This window comes from Phyllopteryx taeniolatus, chromosome 17 (genome assembly GCF_024500385.1).
Source record: "Phyllopteryx taeniolatus isolate TA_2022b chromosome 17, UOR_Ptae_1.2, whole genome shotgun sequence".
Classification (NCBI taxonomy): Eukaryota; Metazoa; Chordata; class Actinopteri; order Syngnathiformes; family Syngnathidae; genus Phyllopteryx; species Phyllopteryx taeniolatus.
This window is the reverse complement of record NC_084518.1, coordinates 6,843,057-6,863,771: the sequence shown is the minus strand read 5'-3', so window position 1 is coordinate 6,863,771 and position 20,715 is coordinate 6,843,057. Positions and strand designations below refer to the sequence as shown.

General features: G+C 40.7%; 1 protein-coding gene across 5 annotated transcripts in view; it reads right to left on the bottom strand.

The window, feature by feature from the left end:
• The window catches only part of robo3 (roundabout, axon guidance receptor, homolog 3 (Drosophila)), a 139,844-nt gene that overhangs the window by 34,004 nt on the left and 85,125 nt on the right, over window positions 1-20,715 (bottom strand). For all 5 annotated transcript variants that reach the window (XM_061751936.1, XM_061751935.1, XM_061751934.1 and 2 more), the window contains 4 exons: window positions 18,427-18,598; window positions 15,147-15,352; window positions 3,896-3,977; window positions 2,186-2,354 (listed from right to left, as the gene is read on the bottom strand). In XM_061751936.1, coding sequence (XP_061607920.1) covers window positions 2,186-2,354; window positions 3,896-3,977; window positions 15,147-15,352; window positions 18,427-18,598 — 629 coding nt within the window. The remainder of the gene's footprint in view (window positions 1-2,185; window positions 2,355-3,895; window positions 3,978-15,146; window positions 15,353-18,426; window positions 18,599-20,715) is intronic.

Here is a 20,715-nt window from a genome sequence, read left to right as displayed (position 1 = left end):
ACCAAGGCTCTTCTCCCCCGATTTCTCAGTTTGGCCGGACGGCCAGCAATAGGAAGGGTTCTCATCGTCCAAAACGTTTTCTGTTTCAGGATTATGGAGGCCAATGTGCTCTTAGGAACATTAAGTGAAGCAGAATTTTTTTTGTAACCTTGGCCAGATCTGTGCCTTGCCGCAATTCTGTCTCTGAGCTCTTCAGGCAGTTCCTTTGACCTCATGATTCTCATTTGCTCTGACATGCACTGTGAGCTGTAAGGTCTTATATAGACAGGTGTGTGGCTTTCCTAATCAAGTCCAATCAGGATAATCAAACACAGCTGGACTCCAATGAAGGTGTTGAACCATCTTGAGGATGATCAGAAGAAATGGACAGGACCCGAGTTAAATATATGAGTGTCACAGCAAAGGGTCTGGATACTTATGCCTGTGTGACATTTCAGTTTTTCTGTTTTAATAAATCAGCAAAAATTTCAACAATTCCGTTTTTTTCTGTCAATATGGGGTGCTGTCTGTACATTAATGAGGAAAAAAATGACCTAAATGATTTTAACAAATGGCTGCAATATAACAAAGAGTGAAAAATTTAAGGGGGTCTGAAAACTTTCCGTACCCACTGTATTATCTGTATTTTATTATTTTAAAAAAAAATAATTATCCTGAAGTTAAGCACTTTATTGGAACACGTAATGATTTATTTTTATTTATGTGCTCTTATTTTGAAATTCCCAGCCCTACTTTTATTTAGTAAATGAGAAAACAGACAGTTGTGCTCATATGTTTGATTACCCAGGCAGAATTTGTATGATGGATCAAATTCTTTAAAAAAAAAAAAAAACATGAAGGGCAAGGCGAAACACATAATTTTATTTTAATGGGATTCAAATTAAACTGTCAAGCATTTTAGAAAAGCATTATCATTGAACAAAACATAACCATAAAGAAATTAATGATGGTTGTTGTTCAATCAACAGTCACATTTAAAAAACAATCTTTCACAAATTCTGCCAGGGTATGTAAACTTATGAGCACAACTGTCTATATATGCAGTTATACGTACCCCTGTGATCCAGCCATCCATTTTCTATACCGCTTATCCTCACTAGGGTCGCCGGTGTGCTGGAGCCTATCGCTGGGAAAATGTTACTTCAAATTTTCTGTTGAGTTAATTAGGTTTTATTTTGGCAACATGTGAACACAGAACAACTTATTACTATTTCCTCTATTCCTTCCTTCCTTTTGTGTGACTTATGGGTCTACAGCCACTCAGAACGCACTGTTTGGTTCCCATATTAAGTAAATTAACAATGAGATTTTTCTCAGGGAGGTAGGCATTGAGTTATGGCCCAAATGACAGCTAATAATGTTAACTTTAGAAGAAGTGTGTCTCCATTCATAGGGGGCTGATGGACAATAAACAGAATAGAAACAACACCGATGCTTAGAGGATGTTGTGTTTGATGTAGGAGGTTCCACTGCAATGATAGTGTGTAATGATGGGTCAGCTGCTAAATGTATCATAAGTAAAGACAATAACATATTGTTGTCAGTTCTAGGAAGGCAATAGCTACTGCTACAAGGGCAATATACTTCCTGTGTTCATATAGTCGGCAATGTTCTTGTGAATTAAGGAAGGACTTAAGAACTAAGAATTAAGGTCTAAATTGCAATTGCTAGTAACATACAGGGGTGTTAAACACATTTTTTTTTTGTCCTGGGCTACCTTGTAGTTGAGGGCCATTATGACTGTGAAACCATATAAATATTTAAGCACATCATCATACTCTTGTATATAAACAACAAACTGATGGATAACTAGTTGTGAAATCAGAAGTCAATGATAATAGTTTGTTCAACTATTGTTGAAGTTACGCTAAAAATGGGGTTGGTAAAAAAAAATGTTTGCAATATCTCAATGTTATTATTCATTACATATGACAATTTGAAATTTGGTACAGATTTTAGCAAGAATTGTGGAAGTTGACGCACACGATTTGCTTTTGTGGGCCACATAAAATGCTGTGGTGGACCGGATCTGGCCCCCAGGCCTTAAGTTTGATACCGGCGCTCTAGCTGAATCAGTGAGAAAAAAGTTCCCATGAAAAAAATTTCTCACTTGGTATTAGTGGTTACACATAATACGTAAATTAAAAGCATGAAATCATAATCAGATGTAATTCATAAAAGTCACCTGAAGGCCTCAATGATGTAGGAGGTAACTGCAGCTCCTCCTTCATGAGCATTGGGTTGCCAGGTCAGAGAGACACTGCTCTTGGAGACATCTGTGACAATGGGTTTGTGTGGTGGACCTGGCAACTGGAATGGCTCAGTGGTCTGAGTGACTGACGGGTCTGCATTCTCTGTATGGCAAGAGGAGGTAGATAAATAAAAGCAGTGTGAAAAGGAAACATTTGAATGGAAGTGGCACTTCCATTATAACCTATATATTATGGCTCTAATCTGGACTAAGTATTTCCATTGCAGTCCCTACAGGCTGACATTAAATGTGACACACAACACGGTATTGTAGTGATTAGCATGTCTGCCTTACAGTTGAGAGGTTTTGGGTTCTAATCGCAGTTGAATTTTCATGTTCTCCCCTTGGGTGAGTTTTCTCCAGGTACTCCGGCTTTCCCCCACATTCCAAAAACATGCATGTTAGGTTTATTGAAAACTCTAAATTGCCCAGTAGTTGAATGGTCACCAGTTCAACCTCTCTCCTATCAACAGCTGGGACAGGATCCAGCTCAAGGACGACTCTAATGGGGACAAGCCATATATAATATGGCTTAATGTGACACTTCACAACATTGCTACATTCACAACAAATCATAACACTTCACTAATTATCTTCATGATAGCAGACTGTTAAGGTAAGATTAGGTAGGTAGTTGGTAATACACAAATTAAACAGTCTTGTAACATAACGGAGTACAAATACTCCATAAAGTGTTATAAATAGTTCTGCTTGTCCAGAGTGAGGCACACAATTCTCCTAACAAAACTAACATGCACTGTTTTTGGTAATGTTTGAGGAAGCTGGAGGACCTAGAGAAAAACTCAGAGAGCACGGGGAGGCCTGGTTTGAACCCACAACCTCAGAACTGCGAGGCAGCCATGCAACCTGAAGTAAACTAAATAAACATGAAATTAAAATGATTAAAAACTTAATCAAAATTTAACTGCTCACTGTTTTAAAACACTTTTACTTCAACCACTTAAGTACATTTAATATCAGGAAATTACTTTTGATACTTAAGTACAGCTAATATCAGATACAGTACTTTAACTTACTAAAGTCGTATTCTACAAGGTGCTACCAAAATTATTTCCTGTTAAGGTACTTTTAAGTATCATTTTCAGGTACTTTCTACAAGAATAGTAATAATAACGATTAGTTATGTTGTTTGAACTTGATATGTAGTTACAAATACTGTATAAATGTAAACAAAATATAAATGTCAAACCCTCACAAAGCAATGAAAGACAAACATTCAGACTGTGATTATACATCAAAAAGTGGTAATTGCTAAACGTTTTAACTGTAAATGATAATATGATCATTACTGCAAGAGCTTTTGGTTTTCTTCAAACACAGTTTCGGAAATATTGACCTTTTCGCAAAAAAAGGTAATTGGCGAGAATGATAACCTAAGCGTCCAATCAGATTGCTGTTATGGGATCAGATCAAATAATCAAATAATTCTTATAATGGTTGGTTTTTGGGAAGTGTGTTTATGCAAATAGTTTTGTTTTTTTACATTAGCTTTGCTATTAATAAGCAACAGATTGTTCAGATGTAACATCTTTTATAGTATTAAACTCGATGATTTATCATCTCAGTCCAGCGCTACATGAAGATCACATTTGTATACATTTAAAGCATGCAGAGACAATCTACCTTTGACAGTGAGCACTCCACTCCAGCTCGTCTCACCGCTGGAGCTGGAAGCCAGGCAGGTGTAAACGCCAGAGTCGGTTTCCTAGCAACAGAAATAAATAAATAAATAAATAAACGATGCGTGTGTCATTAGTTTAGCGTGTGTGAGTAAGAGTCTGCGCTTCAGTGTTAATGTAGTCATTACCAGTGATGTGACAAAATGACATATCTTTGAAAACCAGAAAGCGTTCAGCGCTCAGATGGTGGAGCGAAAAGGGAGCTGGCAGAACATTGAGCCCTAATTAACAGCCAACCAGGTGACTCCACTTTCAGTGACACTTATTTGAAAACTTGAAGGCAGAAGCCATGCATGACTGTTTGATTGAAACAGATACAGATGCATGGACAAATAGCTTCAAATTAGTAGCACAAAATAAAGCAAAGACAACTGTCTTTCTTGATTATAAATTCTTGTCAAGTGCATGTCAATACTCATGACGTATAGTTCAAAAACTTCTTTTACTGTTTTTGTTACTGTTTTACATTTTGTCATTAATGGTTAGTTAAGTTATATTCTCAGTGAAGCTACAGTATTTGAAGTCAAGGCTTAAGTCAAACTTCTGGCTTTTATGCTCCTCATCTAATCCCTAGATGCCAGAGAATGATTTAAAGGAAGGATCAAAGAGAGAATATTAATGACCATTTAAAGCTTCAGAAATTTCTGAAGGACCTGTCTTTAAACCCAACAGCTACTTAGTATTCAGGACAGGACACATGCAAATAAAATTAAAACGTGTGCGATAAATCTACCTGTCGGTGCACACACGCGCTATGCTACAGTTTTTAGGGGCAAGCAGAAGATATCAAATCGTAAATCTGCTTACAAGCCAAGATATTAGGTCCTACACAGACTCCCATGTTAATAACAACAAGTTCATTTGCCTTTAGTTAAAGACTGTCATAATAAAGCAACCATAAATTTGGCTGCATATTTGTTCATTTCAGTTTGCTGACAAAAGACCCACAGAAGACCATTGGCACCAGAAGAGATGCTAGGCTAAAAAGCCTCTATAAAACATCTAGGGTCACATCAAACTGAGCAGCCGCAAGCAACGGATGTCTAAATGGCTTCCACAGTTGCTTAGTGATAACTGTTCAAGACTGGTAATGCCAGGCACAACCTTAAAATTGTTGACCGGTTACCCTGGTGTGTGCATTTCCATGATTCATCTATTTAAATAAAAGTTTAGTTTGGTTCCACAGAGCTAGTTGAAATAATAACTTGACCTGTGAGGGCTAATATCAAGAGAAATGGAAAGTCTCGCCAATGTCAACTTCCGTTTTCTGCTCATTTGAATCCATAGCAATACAACCGTCTGGACCCACTCTCACTTTCATTGGTGCTATTGGCCACCAAAACAACAAATATTTTTTAACTCCCTTTGCTGCTTGCTTGACTCATCTCTCTTTTATTATCTCCAAACATTATACTAGCAACGTGATAAGTGGCTGCCATTTTGGGAGAATTTTAGCACTTCAAAGGCCTCTAAAGGCTTCCATCACAAATGAATCAATGAAAAAGCAATTGATGACAAAAGTACATCACCTATTCGACTGCCCACACTGTTCTTCTCAAAAATGTTATATTTGTGCTATTTAAGTCAAGTTTTTAGGGCAAGTGATGAAGTTAAAACATGACGTAATTTTTAGGGGGTCAACTAGGAGAACACCGAGGAATTTCTGCCTGTTCAAGCTTTTTTTGCTGAAACCTGTCAGCTAATCGAAGAAGAAGGCTTCCATTATTACAGCATGTCAAACTCATTTTTAGTTACGTTTTCCCTCAGAGGGCCGTTATGACACACAGTTATGACTGTGTTATGACTGTGACCTTGTCATATAAATACATATATTAATTTTTTTTTATTTTGAAATCAATAGTTTTATCAACTATTCTTGTTACTTTATTACAGTAAAAAGGGTTTTGGAGACAAAAAGAAATGCCTGCAATATCAACATTATTATTCATTACATATGAACATTTGAAATTCTGGTACAGATTTCAGCAATAATCATGGAAGTTGACATATCTGATTTGCTTTCATGGGCCACAAAATAATGTGGGGGGGCAGATGTGGCCCCGGGCTTTGAGTTTGACACCTGGGCATTATTAGCATACGAATGGGAATGATTGAGTGTGGCTATGACCATCGGTGCGAGGACCGCAAAGTTATCGGAAAATAGATCATTTCCCAGTGAGTATTGAGATTAATGTAACAGTTTAATGTATTCCTTAAAACCTCATAGCAACTGTTAAGATAAAAAAAAGTCATGCACTATTATAGCTTTCTGCAGTAATTGAACTAAACGGGTGAAACCACTCGCCGTTGTGACTTGTGACATATACGTGTTCACCTGTACATTCACTTGATATGCTTGCCTCCTCGGGCAATTCAGTTTCTGTCCCTCAGTAGTATGTTTGTTTGCCTCTCCCAATAACAAAGAACGAAATCCTCTTTTAAATAACATATGTGGTCGCATTCATCTCCTCCTCTTTGTCCCTAATGAAGTGGCCCATTCACCCACGAATGCTAAGTCACCACAAAAGAAGGGGAAAAAAAGAGGATGTTGTGCTGACGTAGTTTGCTTTTGGTGGCAAAATGTCAACGATTGTGTAGTCTTACACTTTTGACCGAGGAATGATCATGAACTAAGCTAAACTACAAAGCAATCGGTCCACATTGAATGCATGCACAGTATATGGATGAAGTTGCTACTACTCACAACGTTCAGCGAGATCGCGTGTCTTGAGTAATCTTTTGAAGAATGCACTCATTGTGCATGGGGATCTACTCAAGATGACATTTAAATAGTCACAGTTTTTGCATGAAAATTTCCTTAATGCAACAAAATATTTGCGATCACTTATAATGACTATATCCCAAGATATTGCTGTCAAGGTTTCAACTATACTTTCAGCAATATTTTCCAAAAATTCAATTTACATTTTCATTGCTGCCGGTATGGTGGACGACTGGTTAGTACATCTACCTCACAGTTCTGGGGACCGGGGTTGGAGTTTGGAGTTTGCATGTTCTGAGGATAAGCGGTAAAGGACATGGATTGGATGGATGGATTTTCATTGCTATGCAGATGACACCCAGCTCTCCCTCTCCACCAAACCCACAACACTCTTCCACCGTCCTCTATTAGTGACTGCCTCTCTGAAATGCTGAAAGGTACATACAGGTTTTGAAGCAACATACAGTATGCTGCCATCCAAGCAACATCTTTTTTAGGAATGCCCCTCCTTATTTCAGCAAGACAATGCCAAGTCACATTCTGCACGTGTTACAACAGCATGGCTTTGTAGGAAAAGAGAGCAAGTACTAGACAGGCCAGCTAGCAGACCTGTCTCCCACTGAATATATGCAGCACACATGAAGCAAAATTAATAATAATATTATTATTATTAATAGCTGTACTATTGTGTGAGGGTGTGCAATGGTTCGGTAACATGGAATTTTAATTTGATTGCATCTGTTTTGCTTGGAGATGTCATGTTTTCAAATGCTTCTCATTTACAGTATAATGTGAGCATTTCTTATCTTCCAATTGAAAATCTTATTCCTCGTGCATCGGGAGTGAGAAAAAAATATTAAAATCATGATTAATGTCTTGCTGTGATCTGAGTACATGTTTGACCATTCTCCTCTCTGATCTCTGTAGGCTGGTTCATCGATAACACTGACAGAAGCATTAGTCAAGCCTTAAGGGGATTGCAAGTGCGCCTTGCAGGACAGGGAAGAGGTCTCTCAAACAACATCCCTCTTTGTTCTTCCACACTTTCTAAAAGCCTTGACCTTGGGGCGACTCGTGGGCAGGTTAATGGTGCATCTGTCTGAGGGCATACAATGCACGTCCCCAGATGGTGGCGTCTGATCTGTGGATGGAGAATTGGCACGGGTGGTGGCTGGAGTAAACTACCTCAACACCTTTTAATCAAAGTCAGCTGCTCGGGTCCTGCATGAAACAGATTGCTGAAAAATGGATCTGCTAAGAGGAAGAGAGGAGACTAAAAGGGAAGGAGGCCAGAGAGATAACTACAAGCTGAATAGAGTCTTAATACTGTACAACCCCAATTCCAATGAAGTTTGGACGTTGTGTTAAACATAAATAAAAACAGAATACATCCATCCATCCATTTTCTGAGCTGCTTCTCCTCACTACGGTTGCGGGCGTGCTGGAGCCTATCCTAGCTATCTTCGGGCGGGGTACACCGTGAACTGGTTGCCCGCCTATCGCAGGGCACATAGAAACAAACAACCATTCCCACTCACATTCACACCTATGGGCAATTTAGAGTCCTCAATTAATCTACCATGCATGTGTTTGGGATGTGGGAGGAAACCGGAGTGCCCGGAGAAAACCCTCCCCGTGCGGGAGAACATGCAAACTCCACACAGGCGGGGCCAGGGATTGAACCCCGGTCCTCAGAACTGTGAGGCAGACGCTCTAATCAGTCGTTCACCGTGCCGCCAAAACAGAATACAATGATTTGCAAATCATGTTCGACCTATATTAAATTGAATACACTACAAAGACAAGATATTTAATGTTCAAACCGATAAACTGTTTTTAGCAAATACTCATTAACTTAGAATTTGCTTAGAATGGCTGCAACACATTCCAAAAAAGCTAGGACAGGGTCATCTTTACCACTGTGTTATATCACCTTTTCTTTTAACAACAGTCAATAAACGTTTGGAAACTGAGGACACTAATTGTTGAAACTTTGTAGGTGGAATTCTTTCCCATTCTTGCTTGATGTACATCTTCAGCTGTTCAACAGTCCGGGGTCTCCGTTGTAGTATTTTATGCGTCATAATTCGCCACACATTTTCAATGGGAGACAAGTCTGGACTGCAGGTAGGCCATTCTCGTACCCGCACTCTTTTACTACAAAGCCACGCTGTTGTAACACGTGCAGAATGCGGTTTGGCATTGTCTTGCTAAAATAAGCAGGGGCATCCATGAAAAAGATGTTGCTTGGATGGCAGCATATGTTTCTCCAAAACCTGTATGTACCTTTCAGCATTAATGGTGCCTTCACAGATGTGTAAGTTACCCAGGCCACTGACACAGCCCCATACCATCACAGATGCTGGCTTTTGAATTTTGCATCCATAACAGTCAGGATGGTTTTTTTCCTCTTTGGCCCAAAGGACACGAAGTCCACAATTTCCAAAAACAATTTGAAATGTAGACTCGTCGGACCACAAAACACTTTTCCACTTTACATCAGTCCATCTTAGATGAGCTCGGGCCCAGAGAAGCCGGCGGAGTTTCTGGCTGTTGTTGATAAATGGCTTTTGCTTTGCATAGTAGAGTTTCAATTTGCACTTACGGATGTAGCGATAAACTGTATTTACTTAAATTGGTTTTGCGAAGTGTTCCTGAGCCCATGTGGTGATATCCTGAGGGATCGAAGGTCACGGACATTCAATGTTGGTTTTCGGCCTTGCCCTTACATGCAGTGATTTTTACAGATTCTCTGAACCTTTAGATGATATTATGGACCGCAGATGATGAAATCCCTAAATTCCTTGCAATTGTACATTGAGGAACATTGTCCTGAAACTGTTTGACTATTTTTTCACGCACTTGTTCACAAAGAGGTTAACCTCACCCCATCTTTGCTTGTGAATGACTGAGCAAGTCAGGGAAGGTCCTTTTATACCCAATCATGGCACCCACCTGTTCCCAATTAGCCTGTTCACCTGTGGGATGTTCCAAACAGGTGTTTGATGAGCATTCCTCAACTTTCTCAGTCTTTTTTGCCACCAGTCCCAGCTTTTTTGGAATGTGTTGCAGACATAAAATTTGAAGTTAATAATTATTTGCTAAAAACAACAAAGTTTGCCAGTTTGAACATTAAATATCTTGTCTTTGTAGTGTATTCAATTAAATATAGGTTGAACATGATTTGCAAATCATTGTATTCTGGTTTTATTTATGTTTAACACAACGTCCCAACTTCATTGGAATTGGGGTTGTATATACAGTGCTGAAGAAATATTTTTTTAGCACGTTTTATTATTCTGTAATGCTTACAGTAATACAGCAGTCTGTAGAAGGTCTTTAACCAAAATGGTGTTGACTGATTTTTAATGTTGCAAAATAATTATTATTGGTATACAAACATTTCAAATACTAGGACTCTTTTTACAAGAACACTGAAAAAAATAGTAAATAATTAGTCAAAATTATTTTTTGAATAAGATGTCAAATTTCAGTTATTTATGTGCAGTCTTAAACAGACAATGTTGATGTCACATGTGCCGACCAAGATCCCACTAAATTCTGGTGCAAATGCAAATACAAATTAAAACACCATTATGAGATTTTGTGGGGTTCATTCATGCACTAGTAATCTGTTTATTAATTAATTATTAATTTGTGTTTAATGCTATGGTACAAAATAAAGCCAAAAGGACAATATATTTTTGAATTAAAACTGTTGCAGTGCTTCCAAAAGATGGGACACACATGCTTTTTTATTAAGAGACAATAATTTCTCCCTGTATTGGCTTGGATATATGCACCTCTGTCTTTCCCATTACTGAAGGGGATTATCAATTATTTTCAAAACGCCATTTTAACCTCTTACTACACTCACAATAAACCATTTTGCCAATGTTCGTTCTAAATGAAACAAGTTTATTTACTGATAAGGTAAAAAAAAAAAATATTTACAAATTGAGGTCAATAACTCCAAAACTCAATTGGAGAACAACAAAAACTTAGAACTGGAATGAAAGCAGGCTTCAAACATCATCGGTGATCCCACTTGCTGCTTCATAATTTACTTCCTGGATTTCTTGACACAATTTATCCCATCACTGGGTAAAACCCACATAACGACTATTGCTACTATGGGGGAATAATAAACAATTCTTCACAGCGATTTACAAAATACCGCTGGGCATGATCGAAGGTCAACTCCCTCTGGCGCTACAATATTCATCACAACGTTCAAGCCCCATCTAGACAACAACAAAATGATTATTGGTCGCCTATTGTTTGGTCAGGCAGGTGTGTTGCATTATGGGATTTGTAGTTTGCGTGTCATCAGTGCTTCACATCGTGCTATTAAAAACATTGTGACGTGATACGGAATCGAAGGAGAAGGCGTTTCCCAGCATGGTTTGCTGAAGTTACAATTATTATGTTTGACTGCATTATCATGCTTCTTTAATTTTTTTTTAGCACAGGCATGGTGTAATATTTAAAATGGTATCGTTTCTAGTCGCGTGCAATTAAATTATTGCTACTTTTGGTGGCGGTGTATCTGGCAACTTGAGTTATAATGCTAGTGCTATTAATGACATTCTGGTCCATTGCCGTATTAAGAAAGCACTTGCATGTTAGCGCCACATGTAAATTAAGTAAATATCAATGAAAACTGCAAAGACACCTTACGTCAACAGTCTTGTGTGCTTACTATATGAGCAAGTCTCATGATAATTTATCGGTTATATGTCATTCCGGGCTTGGCCAGATGTGTTCCGTCGGCCAGAAGATTGACAAAGGATTTCACGGAACAGCAGCAAAAACCTCCATTTAACCTCTACACATTAAAATTTCATTCCAGGATGGCTTGGTACCTGTGAGGGACATCGGCAATATGACTGCCTGGCAAAGATTCCAGGGTAATGGCATCTCAGTGCCAGCATTTGAGGAACAAACACACCATCTGTTCCCAGACCAGGACCCAGATGAGACTGACTTATTTAGATGTATTATTTCAGGATGAAATGTGCTTGCTTCATGGTAAATTTATTTAGCAGTTAATGCTTAATGTTTTAAACATGTTTCAGTCTCTCAATTTAAGCCTTACAGTTAAAACATTAAAGTTAAAACAATATTTGTCACTTCATCTTTTTAACGTTTGATTAATGGTTTTCGTCATTTGTGTCCCACCTGGTCTCTTACATTACTGAATCTAAGCAGATAAGCTAAATAACAATGTCTGAATTTCACAACAATGATTACACTGATGTACTCTTTAGGAAAGGTCAGAGCTTTGTGAGAATGCACAACTTATTCAGTGTACTAGATTCTCCCTGAATGAGAATTAATACCCTGGTCTCTGAAGCACATTATCAATGTGGACAGTCATTCAGTACAATACGGCTGAGTTGACAATTGTAATTAAAAAATTTCTTGAGATAGCATAGTGAGCTACATACATTTTTTACGTGAAGCAACGTCCTCCCTCCATCCCTGTGCATACTCAACAATGCTTACGTCGCACGTCATTGAACATATGGGTGAGTAAACAGTTTGTTTTAATGGTTTAGTGGCTAATATACTACAGTACATGTATTTGATAGTAACTGTAAATATAAATATATTAAAATGCTACTTTAACTATAACCTGTCCAGTTAATAATGGTTACAGTAACTAAGGGGGGGTAAGCGGCTGCCAACCAGCATCTGGAACGGATTGTGATCAACCTTCCATTTTCCATTGTTCCATTGTATACTGTAACATACTATTGACAGCTATGGGTGAGTTTTGACAGCTATGGGTGAGTTCTAAAGCACGGACACTAAAATGTTGTCTAAGAAATTAAGTCATTCACTTTGAATTCCACATGAGGTAAAATTGGCATTACATGCTTAGTAGGTTTCTGAATGCTTCCTCTATTTCTTCCACCCTTTATTTCCCCATGTTTCTACATCTCAATCTTTTGTTCAGGTCTCAAATGTTCTGATGTACTGAGAATTGTTAGTCATTAAGAACCCCCAATCAATCAATGTTTGAGTCTCCTCAAGTCGTTGCAATGCTATGGTGACCTCAGGTGATGCTTCATACCCAAGAGGGACTTCTGTGCCAAATGGATTTCATTAGCATGGAGTACAACAGTACTAATGATTGCTAATGGCCTTGCATAATCATTATCATGGTGATCACGCCTCACGGTTGTGGCTTTGAGAATATATTGACGGTCTCTCCTCCTATTCTAAAAGCTTATCGTTTGAGTAAACTGTAATGCTCTCTGTTTAGGTCGAATGTATTTTTGCAGACTTTATAGTACATCCTTTGTGTGTAGGACTAATTTTCATACGTTCTGGTGCTGAAGGAACGATTTAAAAATTATTTATCATTTACAATTAATATAATTATTTTGCAGAGGGTTGCAGATACATTTAAACATGAAAAACACTGTTAATCTGGGACAGACAAGGATGTGAGACGCATCTTCAAACAACAAAAGATTAACAAAGCAGCAGGCCAAGACCATGTGTCACCATCCTGCCTCAAAGTCTGCGCGGACCAGCTTGCTCCAGTCTTCACTCAGATCTTCAATAGATCTCTGGAACTGTGCGAAGTACCATCCTGTTTCAAACACTCCACCATCATTCCAGTCCCCAAGAAATCTTCAATCTCGGGTCTAAATGACTACAGGCCTGTCGCCTTGACATCTGTGGTCGCCTTTGAACGTCTCGTGCTGGACCACCCCAAGAGCGTCACAGGTCCCCTGCTGGACCCCCTGCAGTTTGCCTACCGAGCGAACAGGTCTGCGGATGATGCAGTCAACATGGGACTGCACTTCATCCTTGAACACCTCGACAGTGCAGGGACCTACGCGAGGATTCTGTTCGTGGACTTCAGCTCAGCGTTCAACACCATCATCCCTGAACTCCTTTCATCCAAGCTTCTCCAGCTCAGCGTCTCACCTGCCATCTGCCAGTGGATTTACAGCTTCCTGACGGGCAGGACACAGCAGGTGAGGCTGGGAGAAACCACCTCATCCACACGCAGCATCAGCACTGGGGCGCCCCAAGGTTGTGTCCTCTCTCCGCTGCTCTTCTCTCTCTACACAAACAACTGCACCTCAGCGCACCCGGCTGTCAAAATCCTCAAGTTTGCAGATGACACCACTGTCATCGGCCTCATCAAGGACGGTGACGAGTCTGCATATCGACAGGAAGCGGAGCGGCTGGAGCTGTGGTGCGGCCGACAACCTGGAGCTGAACACGCTCAAGACTGTAGAGATGATCGTGGACTTCAGGAGGCATCCGTCGCCACAGCTGCTCCTCACGTTGTCCAGCTGCCTTGTGTCAAGCGTAGAGACCTTCAAGTTCCTGGGAATTACAGTCTCTCAGGACCTGAAGGGGGCAACCAACATCAACTCCGTCCTCAAAAAGGCCCAGCAGAGGATGTACTTCCTGCGGCTTCTGAGAAAGCACGGCCTGCCACGGGAGCTGCTGAGGCAGTTCTATACAGCGGTGATCGAATCAATCCTGTGTTCTTCCATCACAGTCTGGTTTGGCGCTGCTACAAAAAAAGACAAACTCCGACTGCAACGGACAATCAAAACTGCTGAAAGGATTGTCGGTACCCCCCTACCCACCATTGAGGACTTGCACGCTGTCAGAACTAAGACAAGAGCGTGCAAAATCCTCTCGGACCCTCCACATCCCGGTCACCAGCTCTTCCAGCTCCTTCCCTCAGGTAGGCGCTACCGATCAATGTAAACTAGAACTAGCAGACATCAGCAGACAGCTTCTTCCCTCTTGCGATCAACTTCTTAAACACCTAACCTACAATTCCATTACAACATGCTGGCATTTTTTTGACTTGCGTTCGTTGTCACATTTCTGTGGGGGCAATTATATATTAATCGTGCACTCACTGTAGTAGTCTCGCCACGTTGCACTATTTGCATATCTGTTGTTGACCGATACTGGCCACTCATGTCAGAGTAGCATCTGCTCTATTCGCACAATGATTGAGGAGTATCTGCAACATTTGCACAACCAACATTGTCCCAGATTATCGCGCTACTCGTCATTTTAAACTGCATACACTCCTTGAAGTCTCGGTGCCCTTTGCACAATGGTCATTGCACCGGACTATTGCAATATTAGTCGTTCGAACTGCTCTAAGTGCTAGAGGACTCAGCATCTTTTGCACAATTGTCAAAAAAAGAAAAAAAAAGAAAAATGTACCGTCATTACCAGATAACTATTAACCCTTTATTGCTCAGTGACTGTTTTCTGTCAATGTCTTTATGTCTCAAAAGTGTTCTCTGTCAATTGACTGTCTGTTGTCGTACTAGAGCAGCTCCAACTCCCGGAGACAAATTCCTTGTGTGTTTTTTGGACATACTTGGCAAATAAAGATGATTCTGATTCTGACAATAACAGTATGCAATATTTGGAACCAAAGCTCATGTAAAAACAATATACAAATTTTACATACCTGAAGATTGGCAATTTGCAAGGTGCCATTTTCCATCAGGCTGATTCGACCATCATTTACTAGAATCCTCTGACCGTCTTTCTCCCATTGGATACTAGGAATAGGGTTCCCCATGATGTGGCAGTGTAACTGTGCATTTGAACCTGGCACATGAGTATGATTTGCTGGTCCTTGCCGGATGATGGGGGGAACACGATCTGAAGGCGCTGTGGGGATTTCAAAGTTAAATGATAAAGTTGTTTAAGACTTACAGCCATTTACTCAGAAAATATTTCAAAGAAACTAAGTAAACCTTTTGGCTGGATACTGTAATATCCTTGAGTAAACATCCTGTCCACATGACTAAATAGTTTGTTGCTCTGACAGCCACATATAATTCCAGCCTCACAATCCATTAAACAATCTCACATTTACCCAGATACATTTTAATTCCTTTGTTACATGAAAAATGTTTAATACCACCATTCTGCTCTAATCAATTTAAATACAGACCTAACACAATCCAGGAAAACATCTGCCTGCTTGGGAGGGTTGAATAATAGCTGCACAATAAATTTCCTGATGATCTGTAACATGTTGGATATATTAAATATATACAAGGATCATTTGAGTTAAATATGCTGTATATTTCATTTCATACCTTTCACAGTTAAAAAGGAAACCTCCTATCGACTGTGGCTTTACCATTCATATATTTTGTGAGACAATAATAATAATAATAATAATAATAAAATAATAATAATAATAATGGGCAGCATGGGGTCGAGCGTTTGCAAGTTCTCTCTATGCTGGAGTGGGTTTTCTCCAGCTAGTCCGGCTTCCTTGCACATTCCAAAAACATTTATGTTAGGCTCATTGAAGACTAGTGAGTGAAGTGAGTGTGAATGGTTGTTTGCCTATATGTGACCAGGCGACCAGTCTAGGACTTTTCTGGAACCAACTCAAAATGTGAAAAATCCACCAACATGTAGTGCAGGACTATAACCCCATTTTAAAGGGAACATATGTTGCAGTTTGGTTATTTGCATGGCGCCTTCACTACTTGTCCTCTTTGATTACATCAGATAAGACCCCCTGCCGTCTGCTTATTTGGGGGAGGGGTATTTTAATTTGTGACAGATTTGAAGGATGTTTGACTTTACATCAGCACATATACTGTATAATCAAAAGGAGATTAGGCATTGTGCCTCCAGCCCAGTGGGAGATGTTCATAGTGTAAGTGTAAAATCCAGCGGAAAAAATCCCTATATACTGTATCAAGGGAGTAATTTACTGTATCTTAATGCCATTAATTTGAATTATAGGATTTAGCCCTTGAAATTGTGAAATTTATCTGTTAAGCTTTAAAGTAGAATTTTTTTTTATTTGTTCCACCTTCATTTCTCAAAATAAACAAACAATGGAAACAATTAACCACTCCTGCTTCTAGAGAACAATAATCTTTCTTTAGCAGTTTAAAAGAGACAAAATGCCCCTCCTTGAGCCGTCACCTTATCGTGGTGGAGGGGTTTGTGTGTTACAATGATCCTAGGAGCTAACTTGTCTGGGGCTTTTATGCCCCTGGCAGGGTCACCCATTGCAAACGAGTCCTAGGTGAGGGACCAGACAAAGCATGGCTCCAAAGAGTCCTGTGATGTATAAAAATTCTGGAAGAGATTTTCCATTGCCCGGACACGGGTCACCGGGACAACCCACTGCAGCCAAGCCTGGAGGTGGGGCTCGAAGGCGAGGGCCTGGTGGCACAGCACAAACAGGTAACGTCCCCCCCCACCACCCCCCCTTAGTTCTTACTAGATATAGTCGGGGTCCCCTCCACACACAGCTCTGGTACCAGTCCTCTTGAGAAGAATTGGACTCTCTTCCAATCTGGAGTTGCCCAAGGTGAGAGGTGGCGAGTAGGTGTGCCTATACTTATTGCCCCCTGACTCTGCGCCTGTATATTGGGGTTCACCTCAGTGAACGAGAGGGTAGCCTCCTTCCGCCTTTGGGTTGGGGGACGGGTCCTGACTGTTGTGTGTGCCTATGCACCAAACAAGAGTTCAGAGTAACCTCCCTTTTTGGAGTCCTTGGAGGGGGTGCTGGAAAGCGCTCTTGCTGAGGATACCATCGTTCTGCAGGGGGACTTCAATGCTCACGTGGGCAATGACAGTGAGACCTGGAAGGGCGTGATTGGGAGGAAACCCCCCCCCCCCCCCCGATCAGAACCCTAATGGTGTTCTGTTATTTGACTTCTGTTATCATCACGGATTGTCCATAATGAACACCATGTTCAAGCATAAGGGTGTCCATTTTTGGGTAGACACACCACTGATCCCCAAACAGATTTGGAGTGGGAAGACTTGGAAGTAGAGAAAACGCTTTCCTAGTATTTCTAAAAAATGTTCACCTGGAGGAAGCATGGCTGTCCGGTCCCAATTCTGTCACCCAAAATGATTTGTGCATTACAGCTCCTTGTTGCGCAGAGACAGCCAAGTAGTGTTTTAGAAGACAACCAATGCATCTTTGCAAGTCAAGGAGCATAGACCCATGTCCGTGGTCTATTCTCGTGCCTATGCAAAGCTTTGTGGTGTCTCCCATGGGACTTACGTCCACCAAGATGCGTATGTACGTGGGTACTTTGACAACCATGTTGAACATGATGGACATTGAGAGTTTTAATGGCACTTGAACAAGGATGAAATAGATCCAGATCGGGTTCATTTTGTTTCAGATTTTACAATATTTTCTTGCATCATCTTACTATGATGTACTTCGTTTCCAAAGAAAATGTTATTATTGTCAGTGATAAAGAACACAGGACCACAGTGGATGCTGAGTCTGAGGTGCAAACTACCATTTTCCGGGTGACAGTGGTCAATGAATTAGGTCCAGCTGCATGTACCGTATTTCTGCCAGTGACTCATTCAGTGCTGAGTCCGAGGTGGGAACCATCAATGTCAGGGCGACATTTGTTGATGGACTCTGTCCAGCTTGGACAGCTGACAAGGCACCACTACACAAGCCACAAACCAGTGTAGACCCCACGGATCACAGGCAGTGAAAAAGCGCGAGTCGTTTTATCATCTTTTGTTTCAGAATGACCACATCTGGAAATATTGCACTGCAAGCGGGCCAAAGCATCACCGAAACGTGGGCCGCAGCATAGAAGAATAAAATGCACCATTATACATACAAGATAGTGCATGCATAAGAGCCCATGCAGTCCCCTCGACACACGTAAACCAGAATGTGTGATTGTGTGTGTGCGTGCGTACAAAGTATGAATGTGTGTGTAACTCACCACTTTCCACCTCTAACAGGGCTTTTGTAAGTATGCTGCCCGCCACACTGATGGCCTGGCAAATGTAGTAGCCGGAGTCCTCGACATGGACATCAATGATGGTGAGCTCACCGCTAAGCGACACAGAAAAACGGCCTTGTTTTGACTGTTCCTGAATAGGGAACAGCAAGATCTGAAGAAGAAGAGACACAAAAAAATAAAATAAAATAAACACCATGCAAATTAACTTCAGATACATATTCAACATATGTTGCTTCTTAGTTGTTTGAATGATAGTTGTTGGGTGTGTGTCCATTTGTTCATGAGTGTTTCTCCACTTCTGGTTTGAGCAAACACTGGTGTTCCTGCTGCAGCTGCTCACCGGCTATCTTTAATGAACTTTTAATATGCTATTGACTGCCACCTTGATTTTGTGACAAGTATTGTTCTGTACTCATTTTGGCCATCACAGTGGTATCTGCTGGATCTCTGGATTCTGGTGTCCACCGAGAATGAAATGTGGACTGCCAGACTGCCATAGTGATGTCGGTAAATACGTGCAAAGCGGGTGAACACAGCACCAAGATCACCGTCGGACTCTTCAACATCAAGCCACTTTACGGAAAATTATAGCTCCTCCAGGACCACATCTGCGACCACAAGTATGATTTTTTTTTACAGATTGTTCAACAGAAACTTGGCAACAACCAAACAACCGTGCTAGTAGACGTGGAGGAGGTCTCGCAATAGTACACTGCATCTCTGCTCTAATTTATTGGTCATTTGTATCTGTAGCTATATAACTAAATGAACCATTGTAGCCCCTGTTTACAATCCACCTAAGCCTAAAACAAACTTCAACAGCGAATTATCTGAATATCTTAACATCTCCTCACTAACACTTAACACACTGTAGTTCTTTTTAAGAGTAGGTTTTGCATGGTATGAGTTTGCAGTGTTTGTAAATAATCAGGCGGCACGGTGGACGACTGGTTAGAGCGTCAGCCTCATAGTTCTGAGGACCCGGGTTCAATCCCCAGCCCCGCCTGTATGGAGTTTGCATGTTCTCCCCGTGCCTGCGTGTGTTTTCTCCGGGCACTCCGGTTTCCTCCCACATCCCAAAAACATGCATTAATTGGAGACTCTAAATTGCCCGTAGGCATGACTGTGAGTGCGAATGGTTGTTTGTTTCTATGTGCCCTGCGATTGGCTGGCAACCAGTTCAGGGTGACCCCGCCTCCTGCCCGATGACAGCTGGGATAGGCTCCAGCACGCCCGCGACCCTTGTGAGGAGAAGCGGCTCAGAAAAGGGATGGATGGATGTAAATAATCATGAACCTCTTGGAGTATGGTGGAATAATCCCTCCTCTCCTTCAACTTGGATAATGCAGGCCAAAAAGTTGTTCAAAAGCTTTTTCCGCCTTTAGTTTACCTCAAACTTACCAAAACTGTATATTCAGAAATAGAAGATAATTAAAATTTAATCAATTAAGGTGACAGACACATTCCATTCAGTGTGCTCATTTGTGGCTGCAAGCAGCTCTGCCACCACCTCAAGCAGGGCAAAAAAACATGATTCCAACAAGTCCACGTCAAGTACTAAATGTTATTATGGAGTGGTAAAGTCGACTGGTCGACTAGTCTGCCAAGTATGGAAGCAATTCCACAGCTTTGTAGTGGTCGAACAAGGTTGTGAACTTTTGTTGTGGGTAAGACATCCACCTGATTGATTCATACAAAGCCACAGTTTTCATCATGCTTCCCCACACAATTCCAGCTGTGTGTCATCTTCCGCCATGATTTTTCATCACTCTTCCTCCTTCTTTCGGGCTCTCTCTCCTACACAAATTCCTCATCTCATCTGATCTCAAGCTTGCCGAACCGGTATAGAACTGTAAACCACGCTACAGGCACCCACGCTCTCGCATCAGGTCTTTCAGTGCATTCTAACAATGCTGCAATGCTGATCACACACTTGTGGAAACCCACACATGCACACTTTTGTAGATGTGCAAGCCTATGCAGACTCACGCTCTGATGAATAAAAGCCAGAGTGACAAAAATGATTGCAAGGCTGGTGTGTATGAATGTGTGGGCGAGAGTAATACTAGTGCTCCCCCACACACAGCACACAACAAAGACAAAGAATGATGGTTAAGAGAAGGGCTATTAAATTCTTCATGAAGCATGCGTATGCATCAAATTGCTTCATAATAAGACATATTCAATATAACCTGCATAAACTGTATTATTGAATGACAAGTGTGTATTAAAAATTTTAAACCCCACCTCAACATTAAAATTAGAGTT